General features: G+C 41.2%; 1 protein-coding gene across 1 annotated transcript; it reads left to right on the top strand.

The window, feature by feature from the left end:
• Positions 1-50: 50 nt before the first annotated feature.
• On the top strand, positions 51-23,764 carry LOC127658925 (motile sperm domain-containing protein 2-like). The gene is made up of 15 exons (XM_052148501.1): positions 51-309; positions 398-455; positions 1,491-1,646; positions 3,857-3,943; positions 5,403-5,557; positions 7,813-7,873; positions 8,949-8,987; positions 9,103-9,227; positions 11,125-11,298; positions 16,439-16,557; positions 18,849-18,942; positions 19,251-19,347; positions 20,836-20,965; positions 21,109-21,211; positions 23,293-23,764. Exons 1-15 carry the CDS (start codon positions 277-279, stop codon positions 23,431-23,433), a joined length of 1,572 nt encoding a protein of 523 aa, XP_052004461.1. The 5' UTR covers positions 51-276; the 3' UTR covers positions 23,434-23,764.
• Positions 23,765-24,072: the final 308 nt, after the last annotated feature.

Below are 24,072 nucleotides of genomic sequence, written 5' to 3' on the forward strand. Positions count from 1 at the left end.
TTCTTCTTCCGGGTATTTCTTAAAGACGCAGTTGAACGGCTAAATCAACGTTTTGCAAATAAGTGATGTCGTCAGCGTACTTTACGTTGTTCAAATTCCTTTCATGATACAACCATTTGCTTTTATTTTACCAGATCGTATCAAAGACAAGAGTCCGCTCAAACGTTTGTTTGACATGTCAGAGCCAGTATGGCGTCATCATGTGTTCAGTTTCACACAGTCTGCGGTAGATTCCACTGAAGCTCCAGCCACTGCTGATAGACAGTGTGGACCACCATGGCGGAGGCAGGGCAGCCTGAATCAGAGCAGGTAAAAACACAGCTCAACAAAACAAACGTCGCGAGTTATATTCACATCTAAAATGTATTTTTAATCTCTATTGTCCTCTCTCCAAAAGGACATCGAGAGTAAGATTGAAGAAACGCGACAGAGGTTTAAAAACGAGTATGTTGTAGGTGAGTTAGCTGTACGCTAAGTTTACATGAAGTGTTGTGATAGTAGAAACGTGTTGAACTTACAAATCATTTTAATATTAAATATTTTATAGTATTCACAGGGCCGGTTTTTATGTTTTGTGAAACCCCTTTAATATTTGATATCACAGATATTTGATTCGGTTTACAGTGAAGTATTTAAATCAATCTATTTAATTACATTGTTGTATTATAATGGTGTATAAAATGAATACTTGCACAGTGTTCATTAATAATTGTAATTAAATTACTTTTTAGTTAGGAATTACTTTTAATTTTTCAGTAAGTTAATTACAGTTACTTCTGATGTAATTGCATTAAATACTGTATAGACTATAGAACAATTCTATATAAAACAATAGTGAATTTAAAATCGAAATTTAACATCTAATGTTAAAATAAATGTTTTCTAATTAACGCTGCCCCCTTAAATTCTTTGGCCAGTTCATGAATAATTTATTTGAAAGATTTGAAAGAATGGTTTCATGTCCGTTTCATGTGGTTGAGGTTGATAAGGGTTTTTAGGAAGTAATTAATAATATGCAATAATTAGTCATTAGTAATCTAATTACAATGTAGATGATGTAACTAGTAGTTAGTAATTAATTACTTTTTTTTTGAGTAACTTACCCAACATTGGTCTTGCAGTCTTCTGAAAATAATGTTTTATGACTTTTCTTTGACTGTAGATTCAGATGATCCTGATATTTGTACTTTTATATTGCAAAAAAATTAAGTAAAACTGCAGTTTCATAAAACATAATTTTGCTAATAGACTTTTTCCTACCATGTACATAGTTAAACATATGTGTGACAAAGTTATGTTTTTCATTTTACATCTCTATTTCTAATTATAACACACAAATGTCATGTTCAGAGGTCAAAAGTATGGATTTTATATAAAAAAAAAATGCATCTAATTGTATGTATTTTTGAGTTGAAACCTTTTCTTAGTGTTAGACGCGTGACAAGGTTCCTTTGGTTAACAGAAATGTGTGTATTGTTCCAATGTCACAGATTCCACTGATAAATATGACCCCAGAGATGTGGACAAACTCTTCCGAGATGATGCGCTGGCTGAAGGTTACCTCACGTGGAGGCAGTTTGTTGTGGAGGACACCTTAAAAATGATCGATGAGAGCTTGCAGTGGAGGAAAGAGTTTACCGTGAATGGTAGGAATTAGTGCATCTGTGGTTTTTCAAATAACAGAACAAAATGAGGAAGTTACTCACATGCATCATTGGATCATTGCTGGTTGAATCTCTCAAAAACATCTGGTCAGATTTAGAAAAGAAAACGATACAAAATTTTAAAAAAGGCAATTTTTTTGGTGCATATCGTTGTTCATGCCCAAAAGTTGTTGGGGGAGGGGCTCCTTGTTCCTTGTTCATGCCCAAAAGTTGTTGGGGGAGGGGCTCGTTGTTCCTTGTTCATGCCCAAAAGATGTTGGGGAGGGGCTCATTGTTCATTCCCAAAAGATGTTGGGGGAGGGGCTCGTTGTTCATGCCCAAAAGTTGTTGGGGGAGGGGCTCGTTGTTCATGCCCATAAGATGTTGGGGGAGGGGCTCATTGTTCATTCCCAAAAGATGTTGGGGAGGGGCTCGTTGTTCATGCCCAAAAGTTGTTGGGGAGGGGCTCGTTGTTCATGCCCATAAGTTGTTGGGGGAGGGGCTGGTTGTTCATGCCCAAAAGTTGTTGGGGGAGGGGCTCGTTGTTCATGCCCATAAGATGTTGGGGGAGGGGCTCATTGTTCATTCCCAAAAGATGTTGGGGGAGGGGCTCGTTGTTCATGCCCAAAAGTTGTTGGGGGAGGGGCTCGTTGTTCATGCCCATAAGTTGTTGGGGGAGGGGCTCGTTGTTCATGCCCAAAAGTTGTTGGGGGAGGGGCTCGTTGTTCATGCCCAAAAGTTGTTGGGAGGGGCTGTTGTTCATGCCCAAAGTTGTTGGGGAGGGCTCGTTGTTCATGCCCATAAGTTGTTGGGGAGGGGCTCGATTGTTCATGCCCAAAAGTTGTTGGGGGAGGGGCTCATTGTTCATTGTTCATGCCCATAAGTTGTTGGGGGAGGGGCTCATTGTTCATTGTTCATGCCCAAAAGTTGTTGGGGGAGGGGCTCGTTGTTCATTGTTCATGCCCAAAAGTTGTTGGGGAGGGGCTCGTTGTTCATTGTTCATGCCCAAAAGTTGTTGGGGAGGGGCTCGTTGTTCATTGTTCATGCCCAAAAGTTGTTGGGGGAGGGGCTCGTTGTTCATTGTTCATGCCCAGAAGTTGTTGGGGGAGGGGCTCGTTGTTCATTGTTCATGCCCAAAAGTTGTTGGGGGAGGGGCTCATTGTTCATTGTTCATGCCCAAAAGTTGTTGGGGGAGGGGCTCGTTGTTCGTGCCCAAAAGTTGTTGGGGGAGGGGCTCATTGTTCATTGTTCATGCCCAAAAGTTGTTGGGGGAGGGGCTCGTTGTTCATGCCCAAAAGTTGTTGGGGGAGGGGATCGTTGTTCATGCCCAAAAGTTGTTGGGGGAGGGGCTCGTTGTTCATGCCCAAAAGTTGTTGGGGGAGGGGCTCGTTGTTCACGAGCAACGAGCCCCTCCCTCAACAAAATCTATTGAAAGATTTTGTTTATCGGCCAAGCAGTTGCGTTTATTGACCGATGCATGATCCAAAAAAGACCAAATATCGTCCGATTAATCGGCCTGGCAGATATAGCAGTCCATTACTTGCTAATACTGCCATGATGTAAAGGCACTTTGCATTGCAGGATGAAACTTTGGAGGAAATCTACTTCATTATCATTCAAATAATTTCACAATGCAAAAATGTTGTTATGGTCCACAAAAGGCTACATGTTCTTTAATCAAAATATGACCATGACATGTTCTTGACAGGTTTCAAGAGATTTAAACGGATAGAAAATGGTGCATTAACTTCCTTAAAGACTTGTTGTTAAAGTATGTCGATCTGGTAAAACGGGTTGACTTCTGTTATTTTACGTTAGTATTTTTCTATCCCCTTGATCCGAATGAAAACATGATCATGAGTTCTGTGTGAATAATTCATTATTTCTGTATGCTCCATTTGTGTCTTACAGATATAGACTTTTGTTGAATGACAAATGTGTTTAATTTAATTAATTACAGACCAGTTGAGTTCATAAGAACTGCTGATTTCTCAGCTTTTCCTATGATTTCAGCTAGTTAGTGCCACAGAGGAACCATGAAAACCCTTTTTTTATATAACAAACATGCAGTGTAGACTGTCACCTATCAAAGTTCACCAGGAAACTGTGGTGTTTATGCCACATGATCACGTGTCGTGAGTTTCCAGTAAACTGAAAATGGAAGAAATGTGATGTATGAATGGTATTTAATTGTTGTTGTGTCCTACCTGTAGACCTCACAGAGAGCAGTATTCCTCGCTGGATGTTTGAGAGCGGCGCTGTTTATCTGCACGGATACGACAAAGAGGGAAACAAACTCTGTAGGTGCAGTTTCAAATGTTCCCTTGTTGGGCTGGGTGAAAGAATGCTATATATGAATTTTCCAATTAATGGCAATCTTAATCCAATGATCTCAATATCAATTGTAAAGCTGATCTGTCACTCTGTGTCTACAATGCGAGTAAATCACTTGCATATGCAACCAAATTTCGTGCTATGCGTCTAAATATGGCGGCGATTACTCCACTGGCTAGTAAAGGTTCAGATTTCACTCAACAGTTAACATGCCCTCAATCCAAACACTACTGTGAGGTTGTTATTTTGGCATGCCCAATTTCCACTACTTAGTAGGTCCTCGTGGTAGTGCGGTTACTCGCCTCAATCCGGGTGGCGGAGGACGAGTCTCAGTTGCCTCCTCTTCTGAGAGCGTCAATCCGCGCATCTGATCACATGACTCGTTGTGCATGACACCGCTGGAGACTCACAGCATGTGGAGGCTCATGCTACTCTCCACGATCCACACACAACTCACCACACGCCCCATTGAGAGAACCACTAATCACCACCACGAGGAGGTTACCCCATGTGACTCTACCCTCCCTAGCAACCGGCCCAATTTGGTTGCTAAGGAGACCTGGCTGGAGTCACTAAGCACACTCTGGATTCAAACTCGTGATAGTCAGCGTCAATACTCGCTGAGCTACCCATGCCCGCTTCTGATGATGTTCTTAAAGAGACAGTACGCATTTGTTTTTCATCATTTGAAAGGTTCTGCGACTTATAGTCCGAAGCGACTTATATACATAATTTATACATAACTGATGTTGGCTGGTCAATCACACGTGCACCATAATGGATGAAAGCCTTTACAAAGTACTTTATGCAACCAGTTTAAATGGTTTGTCCATCAAAACATTATTGTTCTAACGAACTCTAGTCCGCTGTGAAACGCACCTCCTTACAAGCCCTTTATTTGTGCACAGCAGTAGGGCTGCAACTAACGATTATTTTTATAATCGACTAATCTAGCGATTATTCGATTATTCGGGTGATTATTGCAATGATTAATCATGAGCTCTTAACTGATTATTCAGCTTGTGCATGGCTTAAAAGTTTCTATTAAACGTGCTCAATAACAATAAAGAGGGAAAAATCATCTTTTAAAAATATCTCTAAATGACATTCACTGAATTAAAGGGGTAAAATACTTGGATTTTAATTGTTTAATTAAAAATTTCACTGCAAAAAATCCTCTTGTGATCGAGTGTTTTTGTCTTGTTTTCCATTTAAAAAATGTCTAAAAATCCTTAAAACAAGAAACATTTACTTGAGAAGCAACATATAAGATATTTAGACAAATACATGTTAAAAGTACAAATATTCCTTATAAATAAAAACTTGTGAAAGTTCATGTGTGCATTATAAGCATAGAAGTGTTAAACTGTTTATTGGGTCGTTAACTTGTGTAACAAATGAATCTTTTGTGTGTTTTGAATGCAGTCTGGTTCAAAGTAAAGCTTCACGTTAAGGATGCCAAGACAGTATTGGATAAGAAGAGGTACGTGGCGTTCTGGTTGGAGCGCTATGCCAAACGGGAACCAGGAATGCCGCTAACGGTTGTGTTTGACATGTCTGAGTCCGGCCTCGGTAACATCGTAAGTTCATTTACTTTCCTCCCCATCCTGTGGTGCTGTTGTGATCGTTAACGATTCTGGGGGATCTGCCTCACGTTTCCTTACAAAAAAAGAAGGGAAGATTAGCTTCACAGTTTGGTCTAAACATGCTATTTTGAAGTGCTGCCCTTTTCATTTTTGACCCGGTAAGAAGTGAACTCAAGTGTTGTTTAATGTTAAGCTGTTTCTGCCCTGATGTCAGACGTGTCATTCAATTGTTATGAATACATTGTGTGTTTTGCATAGAAATAAGAAGACACAAAAATAAAATGAGATAAAGTACCTTTAATTTGTGAAGAATTGGTGTTCCCATTGAATTTTCATTAAAAATAACTGGACCGTCTGAGTGACTCCAGTCAGATCTCCTTAGCAACCAGATTGGCCCGGTTGCTAGGGAGGGTAGAGTCACATGGGGTAACCTCCTCGTGGTCACTATAATGTGGTTCTCGCTCTCGGTGGGGCGTGTGGTGAGTTGTGCGTGGATGCCGCGGAGAATAGCGTGAAGCCTCCACACGTGCTACGTGTCCATGGTAACGTGCTCAACAAGTCATGTGATAAGATGTACGGATTGACGGTCTCAGACGCGGAGGCAACTCAGATTCGTCCTCCACCACCCGGATTGAGGCGAGTCACTACACCACCACGAGAACTTGGAGTGCATTGGGAATTGGCCATTACAAATTGGGGAGAAAAACATACTGTACATTGATATAAACGGTTACTGTGATATAAAACAAATAGATTTTTGGTAATACCGACCACCCATATTAATGAATGTATTTCACATAAACGTAAGAAGAAATTCCTTCCATTGAACTCTGTCAGGCATCTTGAGGTAATTATCTGAATGTGCAGAGAGACACGCACCGTTCACTGCTTTAATACTTGACAGATTAACATGGCCTTTAAATCCCGAAGACACTTGCTTAATCCCAGAGGATTCCCCGTCAAACGCTTCTCTCGCCGTCTTGTGTTTCTGTGGCGGAAATGTTGCCATTTAACGCTACTGGAAGGCCAAAGCTTTGGCATAATCAAACCTAATGCACGTTTTAAATGAAGGGATTAGAGTCCCGTTAATTTGCTCTCTGTTAGGATTATAAAAGATTACTAATTTAGCCTTGGCGTGTTTATAATATGAGGGCGTATGTGTCAAGGTTTCTTGGCTATGGAAGCATACATTTGTTTTTTTGTTGATCAGATACATTTTAACTTTAGTGGAACATTTTCAATGTAAAACCTTTTAACTTGAATTTGTAGATCAGTTAAGGGAAGATTAAAAGGTCACCTGAAGTGTAAAGATTTTCTTTCATGTGTGGTTTATAAGGGGCCGAAGCGAAGTGTTGGATGAAAGCCTTTACAAAGTACTTTATGCAACCAGTTTAAATGGTTTGTCCATTAAAACATTATTGTTCTAACAAACCGTTTGGAGCAAGGTTGTCAAATTTGGCACACCCATTACTAATTGTCTGAACATCAAGTTGACCAACTTTGGGGGCTCTACATCAAACCCTCTAGCGCCACCATGAGCTCAAACTTTGAATTTGTCGTCTTTAAAATTGTGGCCTAGAAACACAATTGGCATGCCTTCTTAGGGCTGGATATCGATACAGATTTCCCAATTTGATTTCAGTTCACTGGCATTGCAATTCCATTCTAATTCATTTGGGTATATTTCATTTATAATGCACAGTTTGCTTACATTACATACACTCTCTGAACAATTGCTGTAATCTACACAGGAATGCTTTTAACTTGGTACATTATGAAAATATTCATTTTTAAATGAACAATATGGCCCCAACTATCCAGTTCAATTGCTATTTATTAGATAGATGTAATAATAGTTGAAGTTCAATTAATCTGATAATCTTGTTTTTATAGTTTTTACCCAGACCTACTATCTCTTCTTGTATTTTCTTTTCGTCTGATCTAAAATGGTTTTGTTCTCCACCAATAACCGCAACGATGATGGCAATGCTTTGTCTTTGTGGCATCTGGCCTATTTGTGTCTTCTAACAAACATTTGGATGAAATATGAATGTTGTGTGATATTTGTGTCAATGTAAACATTACGGTTGCGCAATAGCATTAAGATCAGAATAAACGTTTTAGAAAGTTGCAGAATGTTTGTCAAAGTTTCAGGCTTTGTGAAGTCCATATCTTGAGCAATTTAAATGTCTTGATATTGCATTCAGACCAATAACTTGCACTTCTTTCCCCTGTTTTGTCCCCTCTAGGATATGGAGTTTGTGAAGTATATCATTAGTTGCTTCAAAGTGTACTATCCGAAGTTTCTTTGTGAGTACAGTCTATTTATAAAACTTGAATACGATTGATTGCTTTTATCAACCATTTGTGTTGAGCTATTAGCTATCATAGAAGCAGATGTTATTGAATTTCCTAAGTTTCTTTTCTGTAAATTGTTATACACTAAATAGCACATTGTACCAAGCAACTGTAACCATCCACTTTTTTTAGTCGCCTTGGTTACATAAAATAAATAACTTAAGAGTTCTAAGCTTTGAACCAAATCAACAATCAAAAATGAGACCAAGCAAAAATCAATACAAGATAAAGCTATCGATGAAGATAAAAACAAGCGCACACTGTTATCGGCTGATGCTGATAATCTTAAAATTGGGGTACTAGTCTGGGTACTTCAGCAAGTCGCTGACTATCACACCTGGAGGTGTGAGTTTGAATCCAGGGCGTGCTGAGTGACTCCAGTCAGGTCTCCTTAGCAACCAAATTGGCCCGGTTGCTAGGGAGGGTAGAGTCACATGGGGTAACCTCCTCGTGGTCGCTATAATGTGGTTCTCGCTCTCGGTGGGGCGTGTGGTGAGTGAATCCAGACAGGTCTCCTTAGAAACCAAATTGGCCCGGTTGCTAGGGAGGGTAGAGTCACATGGGGTAACCACCTCGTGGTCACTATAATGTGGTTCTCGCTCTCGGTGGGGCGTGTGGTGAGTTGTGCGTGGATGTCGCGGAGAATAGCGTGAAGCCCCCACATGCACTATGTCTCCACGGTAACGCGCTCAACAAGTCACGTGATACTTGTTGAGATTTGTCCTCCGCCACCCGGATTGAGGCGAGTCACTACGCCACCATGAGGACTTTGAATGCGTTGGGAATTGGGCATTACAAATTGGGAAGAAAATCCAAAAATTAAAAAGTATCGACCGATTAATCTGTCTGTGCGATATAGTAAAGGCATTTGAGAGTGTGGGAGACAATGTCACAAAAATTCTATGGATTTTGTCTTCTAGAACCCACTGTTGCGCTTCATTTCATAAATATTGAACTGATTAAATGTATTCTGGTTTCTTCAACTTGGTTTGTTTAACAGCTTATGCTCATTTATTTCTTATCACAGCTAAAATGATCATGTACGACATGCCTTGGATCATGAATGGTGAGTTATTTTTGGCTCATTTGAAGTAAAATTGTCTGCATAGATGTTTGAAATGATACCTGCTCCACTGGATGGCATTGTTGGATTTGAGTTGTGTTTGTGTTTGGGATGGCAGCTGCCTGGAAAATCGTGAAGACGTGGTTGGGCCCCGAAGCCATCAGCAAACTCAAGTTTGTCTCCAAGACTGACATCCAGACGTATGTTGACCCCGAACACCTGCCACCGCACATGGGCGGGACGGTATGTTAAAAATAAAAGGATATTTTCAGTTACTGGAAAAATATCTCTAATAGTCTACTATTGATAAGCAATATATTGGATTTTCACCATATATTCAAAATTAATTTGCTTCCGATAACCAATTAAGGAACGTTGTGAATATTTAATTATGAACTTTAATAATATAATCTTTAAGTTTCAAAGTCCGTAACTTGTGAGCATGATGGTGCGTTCACATACAACACAAATCGAGCGTTTTGCGCGGCGTGAATGAAGCGAAAATGCGAAATCGTTTCATTTGCACGGGTTCAACTCGAGCGAAATATACGTATGATGCGTTGTCGTAAAAGCCTATCAGCATTGAGATTGTCCGGATGTCACTGGCGTAGTAGCAGAAGAGATCTGGAAAAATGGGTGAGAGTATGGTTGTAGCGGTGTGTGGACACAACGGCAACGTATCTGGGGCTTCCACAACAGACACAGAGCAGCAGTCGTTGTGATATCGGCCTTGGTTAATGGCGGAAAAATAAGTTGTCATAGAAGCCCCTCCTCCTGTCCTTTTCCGGAAGGGAAGGGGGAATACTCGCGGGTTCTCGTAACTCGCGTGAACGCGAGTTTAAACGCACATTTATAATCCAGCGGTCAAACTCACATTTGTTTTGCATTGTATATGAACGCACCATGAGAGTATTAAAACAGAAATATTTTAAAAACATCTCTTGTTTACACTTTAGTTGCAAAAATGTAGTTACATTCATTATTATAAATGAAGAACTTACTGACTCTATGTAAATATTGCTGTTTATGTATTTGTGATGAGGAGGGGGCGGATCTGGGCCCCCAATCGCACACTCCGGCCCCGCCCCCCTCCTCATCACAGTATTGTTATATTGATTTACAGATTACGGTTATTAAATGCCATTTGTGTTAGTTTAGTGAAAAAGAATATGGAAAACATGCCGAGATTATTCTTGACTAGAGTGTTGCTGAATTGTTATTATTGAATTAAACCATTTGAATCTATGTGGCTACAGTAGTTAATAATGGTTTCTTTATATTTAATAATAATGGTTTGTTTGGCATAATAGTTTAATCAACTCTGTGCAAAATACATCAAAAACCTGGTCACAATTGTAACTGGTGGATTAAATGGGTGACAGTGTAGATTGCCTGCAGGGTTCCAGCAATGTCTCCAACTTCTGCATTGGCTGAGACACTGTGACAGAACTTTGGAGACAGCTGCAGGGTTTCCGTTAGCCGGTAATCAATAACGCCACTCCCTATACGTATACTACACAGTCTGCATGGGGCACCAACTCCCAAGGGGGGCACCAGAAACTCCACCAGAAACTGTCTTTACTGGCATGCTATACGTTATTCAATTACCCAGTAGCAGTCGCGGAAAACAGACGATCGCACCGCGCAACTTTCGTAACTGGTGTTCAAATGACAGCTTACAGCTGCAATGATGTTACGATGTTCTGAGCTGTATCTGTGCTTTTGCGGGCATGTGTGCTACTTAGATGAAATGCTTGGCGCAGGTTTCAGCATAATGTCTCCCATCATCTGTTTCCCCGACTGTCGATGCATGTGGCATTAGCGGCGTTTGCACGAATGACTCACTTCTCATGAACTACGGTTTATTCAAAGGGTCATATTACACGTTAACTGTGTTAAAATAACTTGGTGGCGTTAAACGAATTTTGTGTTAACATGCTAACTTCGATAGCACTAATATATATATATATATATGCTGCATATTAGAGCTGACAAAATTAATAAATATATATATTTTCTATACGACTGGTAGAAAATGTTTAATTGTTTATTTGTGTAGCGTTCTAATCATGCACTCGATTCGTCTCTACATGCACTATTATGAGGATCTAAGAGTTCATATTCATTTGTTTTGATACAGGACCAATTCAAATACAGTTATCCGCCTCTACCGGACGATGACTTCCAGTCTCCGATCTGTGAGAATGGTCCAATCGTCAGTGAAGACGAGAGTGACATCAAAGATCTCGAATCCGAATCCAAAGAGACCCTCGAGTCGAGTTTCAACGCCGAGCAAACGGTCAAACCCAAAAAGGTAAATATCCCACATTTACTCTGGTTCATATGCTTCTTTTTGCCCCCCCAAACACTTGCTCGTTCACATGCCTGAAATATCTTGTGGTGAATCTCACACAAACATAAGTCATATTTCATGTCAAAATGAGGAGAGGAACATAGGCCAGGAATGTGTCCCCCTCATGTGTTCTGCGATCGATGAATGAGTGGCGCCTGGTGGTCCCATCGCAACTAGGCACAAAGTCCCTTTCCCGATCATTCGCTCAGTTTCCATCTTCCACAACATTCAAGAAACTGTTGCAGATGCATCTTTTCCATGAGCACCAATCCACAACCATGAACGCTTAATATTGAATAAAATAAAAAATAAAAATGTCTTTCTCGCTTCTTCTCCAGCCACTTTGATGACTTGGCTGTGCGACACTGAAGATGTTTGTTGACTTTTGTGACAAATTGCTTGTTATATTCTTTATTTGTAAGTCACTTTGGATAAAAGTGTCCGCTAAACATAAATGTAAAGACAGTTTTAGGAACATTAAGGATTTGTTTGTATTTTGAAATCATTTTTATGACAATTAATTGCAATTTGTAGTGACTCCCCTCAATCCGGGTGGCGGAGGATGAATCTCATTTGCCTCCGCATCTGAGGCCGTCAATCCGCACATCTGATCACGTGACTGGTTGAGCGCGTTACCGTGGAGACGTAGCACGTGTGGAGGCTTCACGCTATTCTCGGCGGCATCCACGCACAACTCACCACACGCCCCACCGAGAGCGAGAACCACATTATAGTGACCACGAGGAGGTTACCCCATGTGACTCTACCCTCCCTAGCAACCGGGCCAATTTGGTTGCTAAGGAGACCTGTCTGGAGTCACTCAGCACACCCTGGATTCAAACTCGCGACTCCGGGTGTGATAGTCAGCGTCAATACTCGCTGAGATACCCAGACCCCCTGTTTTGAGCTTTTTTGTCATTTTGCAATTTTCACATTTTTACTGTCTTATAGTAAAAGTTACTGTAATACGATGGCTTTAAGCAAAATAAAATATTTTTTTCTGTCTTTGACTTTGAGGTAAAGTATGACCCGGACATGTTCTTCTTAATTCGGAATAATGATTTTTGCACTTTTTAATGGATTCATTCGAGCTTCTAAATACTAAATTTAAAAAAAGCACAAATGTGTGTTCTAGTGGGACACTTCCAATGGAAGTCAATGGGGTTTAATCTGTAAACATTAAAATACTGTTTCAAAAGTATAGACACACGACATAAACAATATGTGTGATGACAATCACTTACTGCATCTGTGTGAGGTTATAGACAATACCGGAATTACAGGATTTTTTCGTCATGGCAACGAAGTTGTAACATTGTCTCTATCTTCACACAGATGTGGTTATTAAGTGATTTAATGACAGTAAAATCATGTTAACACACATATTGTTTATGTCTTGTGTCTATACACACTATATATATATATATATTATATATTTTAATGTTTACAGATTAAACCCCATTGACTTCCATAGAATTTGCTTCTTTTTAAAATAATGACGAGTCAAAGTTATTTTTGTGCAGATCAATGCTATTCCACATGTAGGGGACCTGGAATATTTCTTCAAACATAATGGCAGTTATACATCCAGTTCTGTAGTAATGCGTCGAGACGTTATATTGCGGCTCGTCTATACCTGCCGTCTCTTTTATTCCTCAAGAGCATATTCTCTGTTGACCAGGTGAACTTCAGGTGAATAGAGTTTCAGCAAACACACTTACATTACATCTTTTGCACACTGTGAGAAGATTCAATGGGTTTGTCACATGATGAATGGTCATGTTGCTTTGCTGCTGAAATCTACTGTGTGTGTGTGTGTGTGTGTGTGTGTGTGGTGGGTGTTGTGTATAGTGTGTGTGTATGTGTGTGTGTGTGTGTAGTGTAGTGTGTGTGTGTGTATATTGTGTGTGTGTGTGTGTATATTGTGTGTAGTGTGTGTGTGTGTATATTGTATGTGATGTGTGTGTGTGTGTGTGTGTGTGTGTGTGTGTGTGTGTGTGTGTGTGTGTGTGTGTGTGTGTGTGTGTGTGTGTGTGTGTGTTGTCTTTAGAAAGGGCCAGACACACAGCGTCTGAATCTGATCAGACCGATACGGTTGTGTTTGTTATCTGTCTGATCTGATTAAATAATCTCCTCTGACCTGTTGACTTTGAGACTCATGCGTCCATTTTTAGTTCATTTATGCACACGCTCATTTGTGCTCTCTTTTTCCCCATTCGCTTACTCATTGTACGGTAATTGTGTTCGCTTGCTCATGCTTTTGTTTTTCTCATGCACCCCTTTCGTTTGGTAACATGTCTGTTGCTTTCAAAAAACTGCAGAATATTGACATTATCATCTCTGGGGTTGCGTAACTTGTATTTGTGCTGGAACATTCCTTCAACATCAGATCTGTCTGCTGTATGAATGCTGTCTGTGCATTTGAAATCGATGACTGGTCAAACAGGAAGTGTTTTTGCAGGCGGTTTATAACACGTATGATTAATGGTTCTAAAACACAAAAGGACCAGTGGTTTTGGGCTCTTGTCTCACATACACAGCATAAAGGAATACTATGGGTTCAGTCCAAATTAAGCTCTTTCTTGTATTATGTTGATTGCTACAAAAAATTATTTTGACTCATATATATATATATACACACACACATACATTTACATTTATTCATTTGGCAGATGCTTTTATCCAAAGCGACTTACAAAAGAGGAAAAACATCAGCGAATCATCTTAAGGAGACAGTGGTACAAAAAGTGCCATACTACAAAGTTTCACTATCATCAGAATAGTATACAAAACAGATTTAAGTGCAACTTAAGTGCAAATACAACCCTCAAGGACACAGATCAAGTGGACCAGCTTAGGCAGGACACCACCAACAGCCTAGTGAGTATAGCAACCGGGCCAATTCGGTTGCTAAGGAGACCTGACTGGAGTCACTCAGCACGCCCTGGATTCAAACTATCGACTCCAGGTGTGATAGTCAGCGTCAATACTCGCTGAGATACCCAGAGCCCCAAAAAAAGTTCATTTCTGCCCCTGAATACTTTTACTGTATCCCACTTGATTTAATCAGACCCGCTTTTAAAACGCACTCCTATCTGTCAAACACTCCATCACAGCTTTACTGTGTAAGCACTCTACAATCATACAGAGGAACTATTTTAAAATACAAGAATGTCATATCATCGCTTTCTGCATATTTGAAGAGGAAGGACGGATAACTATAGTCAACAATGACAGTATAAACCATTTTTAACACTCACACATTTGTGTATTGAGCTATTTTTATATGCATTGAATAATTTCAGTTTTGGTCCGTATTTTATATTTTAAATGGTTGGAAACAAGACATTGAAAAGCATTTCAACTGGCAAAGGCCATCTATGCTCTAAAATAAGAACTTTTTCCATTGTGTAATTTCACGTCTCGGAGTCGCAGCTGCTGTAAATGAGGAAAATGGGCTGTTATTTCTAAATAACTGATTATATGATTCATTACTGTATGTTTGCCAAAGGTGATGTGCTTATCATTAGTTAACACACAATGTGTCCATTAATATCAACAGTAAGATTTTAAGGTTAAAATGTTTATGAAGTTTTTCATTATTTGAAATAATACAATAATTTGCAAAATGTTGTTTGTTACTTTGTATAACTACCCATAATGCAATATAAATACTTTTTCACCACCAATGATGCATCAACAAATTAATATGCACTAATAATGATTGATTTTGTCGATTCTGTTCGTAAAAACACCTCATTTATGCTAATTTATGACAGTAATGTTGACAATCTAACACTGAATCGAGTCCAATTCAAAACCAAACCGCCTCTCTCATTGTTTTGAAACGCATCATAAAAGGTCGTTCTATCGATTGTGCCAACTATAGTGTCACGCCCTTAACGCAGTGACCTTTGAACTCTGACATACATCCCCTCCCGCTTTTTCGCCACATCTGTTCGGGGGGATTGTCCCATTGTGTCCTTGAGTAAGACACTTAACTCCAGGTTGCTCCGGGGGGATTGTCCCTGTAATAAGTGCTCTGTATAATACATTGGTACTCAGAAGGTTGCTGGTTTGATCCCCACAGTCACCACCATTGTGTCCTTGAGTAAGACACGTAACTCCAGGTTGCTCCGGGGGGATTGTCCCTGTAATAAGTGCTCTGTATAATACATTGGTACTCAGAAGGTTGCTGGTTTGATCCCCACAGTCACCACCATTGTGTCCTTGAGTAAGACACGTAACTCCAGGTTGCTCCGGGGGGGATTGTCCCTGTAATAAGTGCTCTGTATAATACATTGGTACTCAGAAGGTTGCTGGTTTGATCCCCACAGTCACCACCATTGTGTCCTTGAGCAAGGCACTTAACTCCAGGTTGCTCCGGGGGGATTGTCCCTGTAATAAGTGCACTGTATAATACATTGGTACTCAGAAGGTCACTGGTTTGATCCCCACAGCCACCATCATTGTGTCCTTGAGTAAGACACTTAACTCCAGGTTGCTCCGGGGGGATTGTCCCTGTAATAAGTGCTCTGTAAGTCTCTTTGGATAAAAGCGTCTGCCAAATGCATAAATGTAAATATGAAAAACAAATGGTTTATTTTGAATCAATTAGTAAAAACTCCATAAATATCTATAAATAATAATAGCCACAATTTGAAGTGTTGGCACTGGAAGAAATGCCAAAAACGGACTTGACGGGGTGAAAGCGTGCGTCCCTTACAATACATGATGAGGGAAACCATTCGCAACGCTTTGAAACAACCAGACTTTGACTTTTAAGAGATTTGGAAATTATTTAACGTTTAGATCAGTGAAAAATCTTTTGTGTCTCTTTATACAGATATCGGCCAAACGTGTTCATATTGGTGCTTCTTTAAAATGAATTATTATATTTATAATTATTTAATCGGTGTGTGTATATATTGATTCATTGTTCTTTGAGCTTTCTCAGATTAATCGCGATTAATCGTCATGTGATTAATTCAGTTCGAAATTGTAATTGATTGACAGCTCAATATAAATGCATGTTTTTGTCCTTTATCGATTTAAGATCATCATCATTCATCGTTGTTTTGTGCAATTTGTTATTTTGTAGGGAAATGTTCCCGAGGACAGTCTGAAGTCAGAGGATCTTGACAGAGGAGACGGGTCTGTTCGACTGAGGGGGGCGAGAAAACCTACGACCACTTTTAAGGGCACTTTATTGCACATCAGGTAAATCAGGTTCATGTTTGATTTACTCAAGCGCTCAAAAGATCTTGTTCTGGATCTGTGTGACTTTCTTTGACTCGTGGAACACAACAGGAAATGTGTATTCATGATCATTCTGCTGAAGGAAAGCGTGCAATCATGGAAAGCTGCTTTTGATCAAGTTTCTGCCCAAATGTAAAATCGAACGACTCTACACATGAAAGCACACGACACTTCAAACAATTCCTGGGAAATCTCGGGTAACGGTTGCTCGCTTTAAACAAAGGAGCGGAATTCTAATCCTGTCTCGAGCGTTTGAAGTTTTCCAGGTGATTGTTCACGTCACGACGCAGAAGTTATTTCATACTGGAATGAGGACGAGTTCAAATGAAAGGGAGCCGACTATCCCGTCTGATATTCCTCCGCTTTGATGTTGCTGATGCCGTTTGGGTCCATTGTGTGAAATAACTGGATTCTGATGGATGTTACTGGAGCCCTGCAGCCGTCAGTCGTGTGTGATTCGTGTCAGATAAATGATATCTAAAACATGTTCATAGAGCTGAGGAATATAGAGAATATTCACAATATATTTGCAATGATTTTGCTTGTGATAAGCAACATTGTGAACGTTTGTGATTTTGAATGTGGTCGTTTAGAGTAGTTTGTACGATTCTCACAAATCACGCGTACAAGAGCATTTAAGACGGGTGTTTTAATAGTGTCTCTAATAGTGTCGAAAAACAGCATTATCTGTGAAACGGCTCTTAAGTCTCCATTACAATTAATTGATTGAAAACCATTCATTTAATTTAGGTTGATTTAATTTGTCTACCAACAACGTCTCAAGTTCGAGTTATTATTCAAGACTAGGAAACGCGAGTATTGACACTGACTGTCACACCTGGAGTCGTGAGTTTGAATCCAGGGTGTGCTGAGTGACTCCAGTCAGGTCTCCTTAGCAACCAAATTGGGCCGGTTGCTAGGGAGGGTAGAGTCACATGGGGTAACCTCCTCGTGGTGGTGATTAGTGGTTCTCTCAATGGGGCGTGTGGTGAGTTGTGTGTGGATCGTGGAGAGTAGCATGAGTCACGTGATAAGATGCGCGGATTGACGGTCTCCAGCACCCTGATTGAGGTGAGTAACTGCGCCACCAAGAGGACTTGGATAGTAGTGGCAATTGTGCATTCCAAAAATTAAACAAAAAAAATTAAATCAATATTTGGTGGAATAACTCTGATTTACAATCTCAGCTTTCATGAGTCTTGGCACGCTCTCTGCCAGTCTTTCACATTGCTGTTGGGTGACTTTATGCCACTCCTGGTGCAAAAATTAGCTCAGCTTGGATGTCCAGCTGGACAATGATCCTTGCCACAGAGCCAGGTGAATGGATTGAGGACCACAGAATCAAGACCCTGTCATGGCCAGCCCAACTGACCCCATTGAAAACCTCTGGAATGTGATCAAGAGGAACAGGGCTGGACTGGGAAGAGAAATCGGCCTGGGATTTTACATAGCAACTGCCCTAAAAGTTCTGGAGGGGGGTCCTTTTCTGCATATCGTGGCCGACCCATCGCCCCCGAAGTGCATCTGCCCACCGGGAAAATGCCAGGTATGCCAGATTACCAGTCCAGCCCTGAAGAGGAAGATGGATACACACTAGCCATCAAACAAAGCCGAGATGCTTAAATGTTTGCACCAGGAGTGGCATAAAGTCACCCAACAGCAATGTGAAAGAATGGCAGAGAGCGTGCCAAGACTCATGAAATCTGTGATTTGTAAATCTGAGTTATTCCAGCAAATATTGATTTCTGAACTCCAAGTTAAAACATTAATATTGTGTTGTTTATAAATGAATATGAACATGTTTTCTTTGCATTATACTTTTGTGTTATTTTGACCAAATGCTCAAAATGACCATATTTATATTTGCAATTTGGGAGAAATGTTGTCAGTACTTTATAGAATAAACCTAAAATGTTCATTTTACTTATGCAAATACCAACCTTATAAATAGTAAATCCAGGGATACGTATTATTTATTTATAGCTCAATCCTCCCGTCGTATTACATCGTGCATTCATTGAGTGTTAGCTGCTTGTTTTCATGGTGATTGGTGCCGCTCAGCGGGTTTATCTGTTCCTGCGTTGTGTCATGAACACTGTTGTGTTGCTACTGTGTCACGCATTAGGAGGTCGCTGCTTTCCTCCGTTATATTTGGAAACGCTGGAAGTTTTCATCCAGTTATCCATTCGCATACCCTTTTTTTAATAGTCACATTTATGTGCGTGTTTGACGGTCTGTTTTCTCTGTCCCAGTCCAGCAGAAGAGCTCCGCTTCGGTGCTAAAGAAACGGAGAAGAAATCTTTAATCATCCTCAACAATGTCACCAAGAATCAGGTGGCCTTTAAGGTGAGGCTCCATGTTTGTCTCAACAGATTATGAAGAACGTTCTTGATCCTGCAGAACTGACAGAAAAACAGCTCTTCCTCCTCGACTGGACAACAGAGTGAAACAGACAAAAATAAACCGATAGATGTAAAAGTTTGTTTTCATATATTTGTTTGGTTTGCAGTTGATCATGAGTTAAGTCTGTCGGCTAACGATGCAATTCATCAGATTGCTGGACACTATTACAGTTATTTCTCTTTCGATGTTTGTTTTGATGGGGTCTGTTTCGTTTTATGGTAAATGATCACGTGTTCGGCTCATGTGTGCAGGTTCGGACAACAGCTCCAGAAAAATACCGTGTTAAACCCAGTAACAGCAGCTGTGAGCCTGGAGCCAGTGTGGACATCATTGTTTCACTACATGGAGGTACATCTCACGCTCTCTGAGCATACATTTCATTTCGTCTGATTGCGCTCTCTCTCTCTCTCTCTCAATCTTTTGTTCTTTATTTTAATTTTTCGTTTGTTCTTTTGTTTAATTTTCGTTTGTTCGTTCTTTTGTTTGTTCTAAATTACAATCTTTTGTTCTTTGTTTATTTTTCGTTTGTTCTTTTGTTTAATTTTCGTTTGTTCATTCTTTTGTTTGTTCTAAATTACAATCTTTTGTTCTTTGTTTAATTTTGTTTGTTTGTACTTTTGTTTGTTCTAAATTACAATCTTTTGTTCTTTGTTTAATTTTGTTTGTTTGTACTTTTGTTTGTTCTAAATTACAATCTTTTGTTCTTTGTTTAATTTTGTTTGTTCTTTTGTTTGTTCTAAATTACAATCTTTTGTTCTTTGTTTAATTTTCGTTTGTTCATTTTTTGATTGTTCTAAATTACAATCTTTTGTTTATTTTTCATTTGTTCTTAAATGCAATCATTTGTTCTTTATTTAAATTTTGTTTGTTCTTTTGTTTGTTCTAAATTACAATCTTTTGTTCTTTGTTTAATTTTCGTTTGTTCGTTCTTTTGATTGTTCTAAATTACAATCTTTTGTTTATTTTTCGTTTGTTTGTTCTTAAATGCAATCATTTGTTCTTTATTTAAATTTTTCGTTTGTTCGTTCTTTTGTTTGTTCTAAAGTGCAATCTTTTGATCTTTGTTTTAATTTTTAATTTGTTCATTCATTGTTCATAATAACAGAACTCACATCCACATCACATTGCCCTTTTAAATTCTATAGTGGTGTAACAATGGACAATAGAAAATGTTGTCCAGACCGCTAGAGTGCGCCGCCTGCTTACACAATAATGACTGATGAGCTGATTGCGGTCTATTTGTAAACGCAGCCTTTCAAGCTTTTATAACCCGATCAGTCGTGCAGCCTTAATGGATACCGCACCAATGTTTTCAAAGTGTTTTGGATGTTTTTACCGGATCATGTATAGGTAATCTTTAGCGATGTGAATATTACATGTTCTTTGTTGTGCCACAACCCTTCTACATTCCTTCGACAATTGCTCAAAATAACACAAATGATGCAATGCCCCAAATCCTTCCCATTAGTCTTTGGGGGAACATTGTTCTGAAAGTCCTGAAGCATCTGTTGACAAATTGACAAGTCTGGAATGATCCTCGCTCTTGAAGGACTGGGCTGTTTTTGGAGGCTCCTTATATACTATAACACGATTGTCTGTTTAACATCTCCTTGTTATTTCAACTCGTCAAATTGTTGTTAGTCTTAAAAATAATGATTCCAAAAATAACTAACTTCACAAAGTAAAACGTCATTTAATGTGTATTTGTGGTGCTTTCAATATAGCAAAGGGTGAATATAATTTACAAATTATTTTTTTGTTCTTTCTATCTTGTAGAATATATTGGATTGCCGAATATCAACTAATTCTTCAGCTGATTTTGTGTACTTGTCGCAGGGTTCCAGGCGTCACCACAGGACCGGTTCCTCGTCATGGCAGCAGAGATGGAGTCGAGCGCCGGAGCTGCGATCCCCGATTTGGCCCAGTTCTGGAAGGACGTTTCCAAACCCAAAATCATGGAGCACCGGTGATGTCCTACTCTAAACACCTGTTTTATGTCCTGAAATATTTCCTATGTGAAGCGCGCTCAGAGAGTCGAGTGAAGACACAACCATGTAATAAAGCGGCAACTAACGATTATTTTGTTTATTTCTTCATGTTTTCTTGCAGGCTACGATGTCACGTTCTCGAGAGTACCAAATCTATTCTTATTAATTCATTTGAAAGTCCATCAGTCACACCGAACTATGAGCATCAAGACCTGCAGACGATGGTGAGATGTTGTTCTGGAAAGGTTGTTTAAAGTGAACAAGAAATAAAAAAGAGCCTCATGAGCGCCTAGCGATTGTCTGACCGGGGGTGTTGCGTGATATGACCACTAAGCGATTGTCTGACCGGGGGGGTTCGCGTGATATGACCGCTAAGCGATCGCCTGACCGGGGGTTCGCGTGATATGACCGCTAAGCGATCGTCTGACCGGGGGGGTTCGCGTGATATGACCGCGTAGCGATCGCCTGACTGGGGGTTCGCGTGATATGACCGCTAAGCGATCGTCTGACCGGGGGGGTTCGCGTGATATGACCGCTAAGCGACCGTCTGGACGGGGGGGTTCGCGTGATATGACCGCTAAGCGATCGCCTGACCGGGGGGGTTTGCGTGATATGACCGCTAAGCGATCGTCTGACCGGGGGGGTTCGCGTGATATGACCGCTAAGCGATCGCCTGACCGGGGGGTTCGCGTGATATGACTGCTAAGCGATCGTCTGACCGGGGGGGTTCGCGTGATATGACCGCTAGCTGATCGCCTGACCGGGGTGTTAGCGTTATATGACCGCTAAGCGATCGTCTGAACGGGGGGTTCGCGTGATATGACCGCTAAGCGATCGTCTGATCGGGGGTTCAGCGTGATATGACCGGCGTAGCGATCGTCTGACCGGGGGGTTCGCGTGATATGACCGCTAAGCGATCGCCTGACCTGGGGTTCGCGTGATATGACCGCTAAGCGATCGTCTGACCGGGGGGGTTCGCGTGATATGACCGCTAAGCGTATCGTCTGACCGGGGGTTCGCGTGATATGACCGCTAAGCGATGGTCTGACCGGGGGGTTCGCGTGATATGACTGCTAAGCGTATCGTCTGACTGGGGGGGTTCGCGTGATATGACCGCTAAGTGATGGTCTGACCGGGGGGGGTTCGCGTGATATGACCGCTAAGCGATCGTCTGATCGGGGGGGGGTTCGCGTGATATGACCGCGTAGCGATCGTCTGACCGGGGGGGGTTCGCGTGATATGACCGCTAAGCGATCGCCTGACCGGGGGGGTTCGCGTGATGTGACCGCTAAGCGATCGCCTGACCGGGGGTGTTCGCGTGATGTGACCGCTAAACGATCGCCTGAACGGGGGGGTTCGCGTGATGTGACCGCTAAGCGATCGTGTGACCGGGGGGGTTCGCGTGATGTGACCGTTAAGCGATCGTCTGACCGGGGGGGTTCGCGTGATGTGACCGCTAAGCGATCGTCTGACGGGGGGGGTTCGCGTGATATGACCGCTAAGCGATCGTCTGACCGGGGGGGTTCGCGTGATATGACCGCTAAGCGATCGCCTGACCGGGGGTGTTCGCGTGATATGACCGCTAAGCGATCGCCTGAACGGGGGGGTTCGCGTGATATGACCGCTAAGCGATCGTCTGAACGGGGGTTCGCGTGATATGACCGCTAAGCGATCGCCTGACCGTGGGTGTTCGCGTTATATGACCGCTAAGCGATCCTCTGAACGGGGGGGGTTCGCGTGATATGAACGCTAAGCGATCGTCTGAACGGGGTCGCGTGATATGACTGCTAAGCGACCGTCTGGACAGGGGGTGTTCGCGTGATATGACCGCTAAGCGATCGTCTGAACGGGGGTTCGGCGTGATATGACCGCTAAGCGATCGCCTGACCGGGGTGTTCGTTATATGACCGCTAAGCGATCGTCTGAACGGGGGTTCGCGTGATATGAGCGCTAGCGTATCGTCTGAACGGGGGTTCGCGTGATATGACCGCGTAGCGATCGTCTGACCGGGGGGGGTTCGCGTGATATGACCGCTAAGCGATCGTCTGACCGGGGGTTACATGACATGAGCGCGCCATCATTTCTGTTCTGCAACTGCTTTCGGGTCCTTGAATAACATGTGGGTAAGGCCAGCCGGTGGACTTTCTGGTGCCCTCTCAGGGTAAAATGGTGCCCCTTAAGGCGTTGGCGCCCTACGCAGGCTGCATAGTCTGCATATAGGGAGCGGCAGTACTGAAAACGGAAGGAAAAACTCCTGTTAAATTCGACTGAAGAGAGTTTTGACGTTTGATATCTCTGTTTGCAGTTGATGCGAGTGATGATGTCTAATTCCCGTTTGGAGCAGAAACTGGAGACGTGTCTGTGGGTGCAGAAAGTTCTCGTGGTTCTGGTGTCATTTCTATTGGCCATCAGCTTTACCACGGCATACTCATTGTGGACTTCATGAACCGCGATAAAGACTGAAGCTGCTCGTGTAACGTCAGGACACTTTAGTGACGTTTTGGAACACTGATTTACTCAGAACATGGACGCTTATTAGATGAGCTTTTACACGTTCTGCTCTGGTCCAGACATCAGACACACAAACGCTCTACGTGTGTAAAGCTAAATAATGTATTTCTATCGGTCCTCACCAGAATAAATGAAGGTTTAATTTATAAAACATGTTGTGTAGAAATTCTTAAGATTATGCAATTGTAATTAACTTGATTTTATTATAAAGTATTTTTTTGTTTTGTTTAAGTATGAATGCGTGAACAATAAAATGATAGTTTTTATTACACGCCACTATCAGTTGTCCTCTTTTCGTCATGTACTGGACAGATTTGGGCAGAATCATATTATCAAATGATAAACTGCATAACATCACTTTATACTTTAAAACCATTAGCTGAATGGATGTCTTTAAATATAGATTATGGGAAGTATAATAATGTACTGTTCGATTGCCCAGTGCACATGTGTATCCATGTCAAATAAATTCAAGAGCGGAGTGTGATATCACACCTGTCAGGATCTATTTTAACACACAATCAAGATCAAATAATGTACTGATGACTGCCATTTAAAGCCCAAAAGATTCATA

Source organism: Xyrauchen texanus, chromosome 18 (assembly GCF_025860055.1).
Source record: "Xyrauchen texanus isolate HMW12.3.18 chromosome 18, RBS_HiC_50CHRs, whole genome shotgun sequence".
Taxonomy (NCBI): domain Eukaryota; kingdom Metazoa; phylum Chordata; class Actinopteri; order Cypriniformes; family Catostomidae; genus Xyrauchen; species Xyrauchen texanus.

What these genes read in the sequence shown, in the direction of transcription:
- LOC127658925 (XM_052148501.1), top strand. Translation starts at nt 277, where the DNA reads ATGGCGGAGGCAGGGCAGCCTGAATCAGAGCAG. An exon ending in AGTCCGGCCTCGGTAACATC is followed by an intron (nt 5,558 to 7,812) that starts GTAAGTTCATTT and finishes TGTCCCCTCTAG; the next exon opens with GATATGGAGTTTGTGAAGTA. An exon ending in AAACGGTCAAACCCAAAAAG is followed by an intron (nt 11,299 to 16,438) that starts GTAAATATCCCA and finishes GTTATTTTGTAG; the next exon opens with GGAAATGTTCCCGAGGACAG.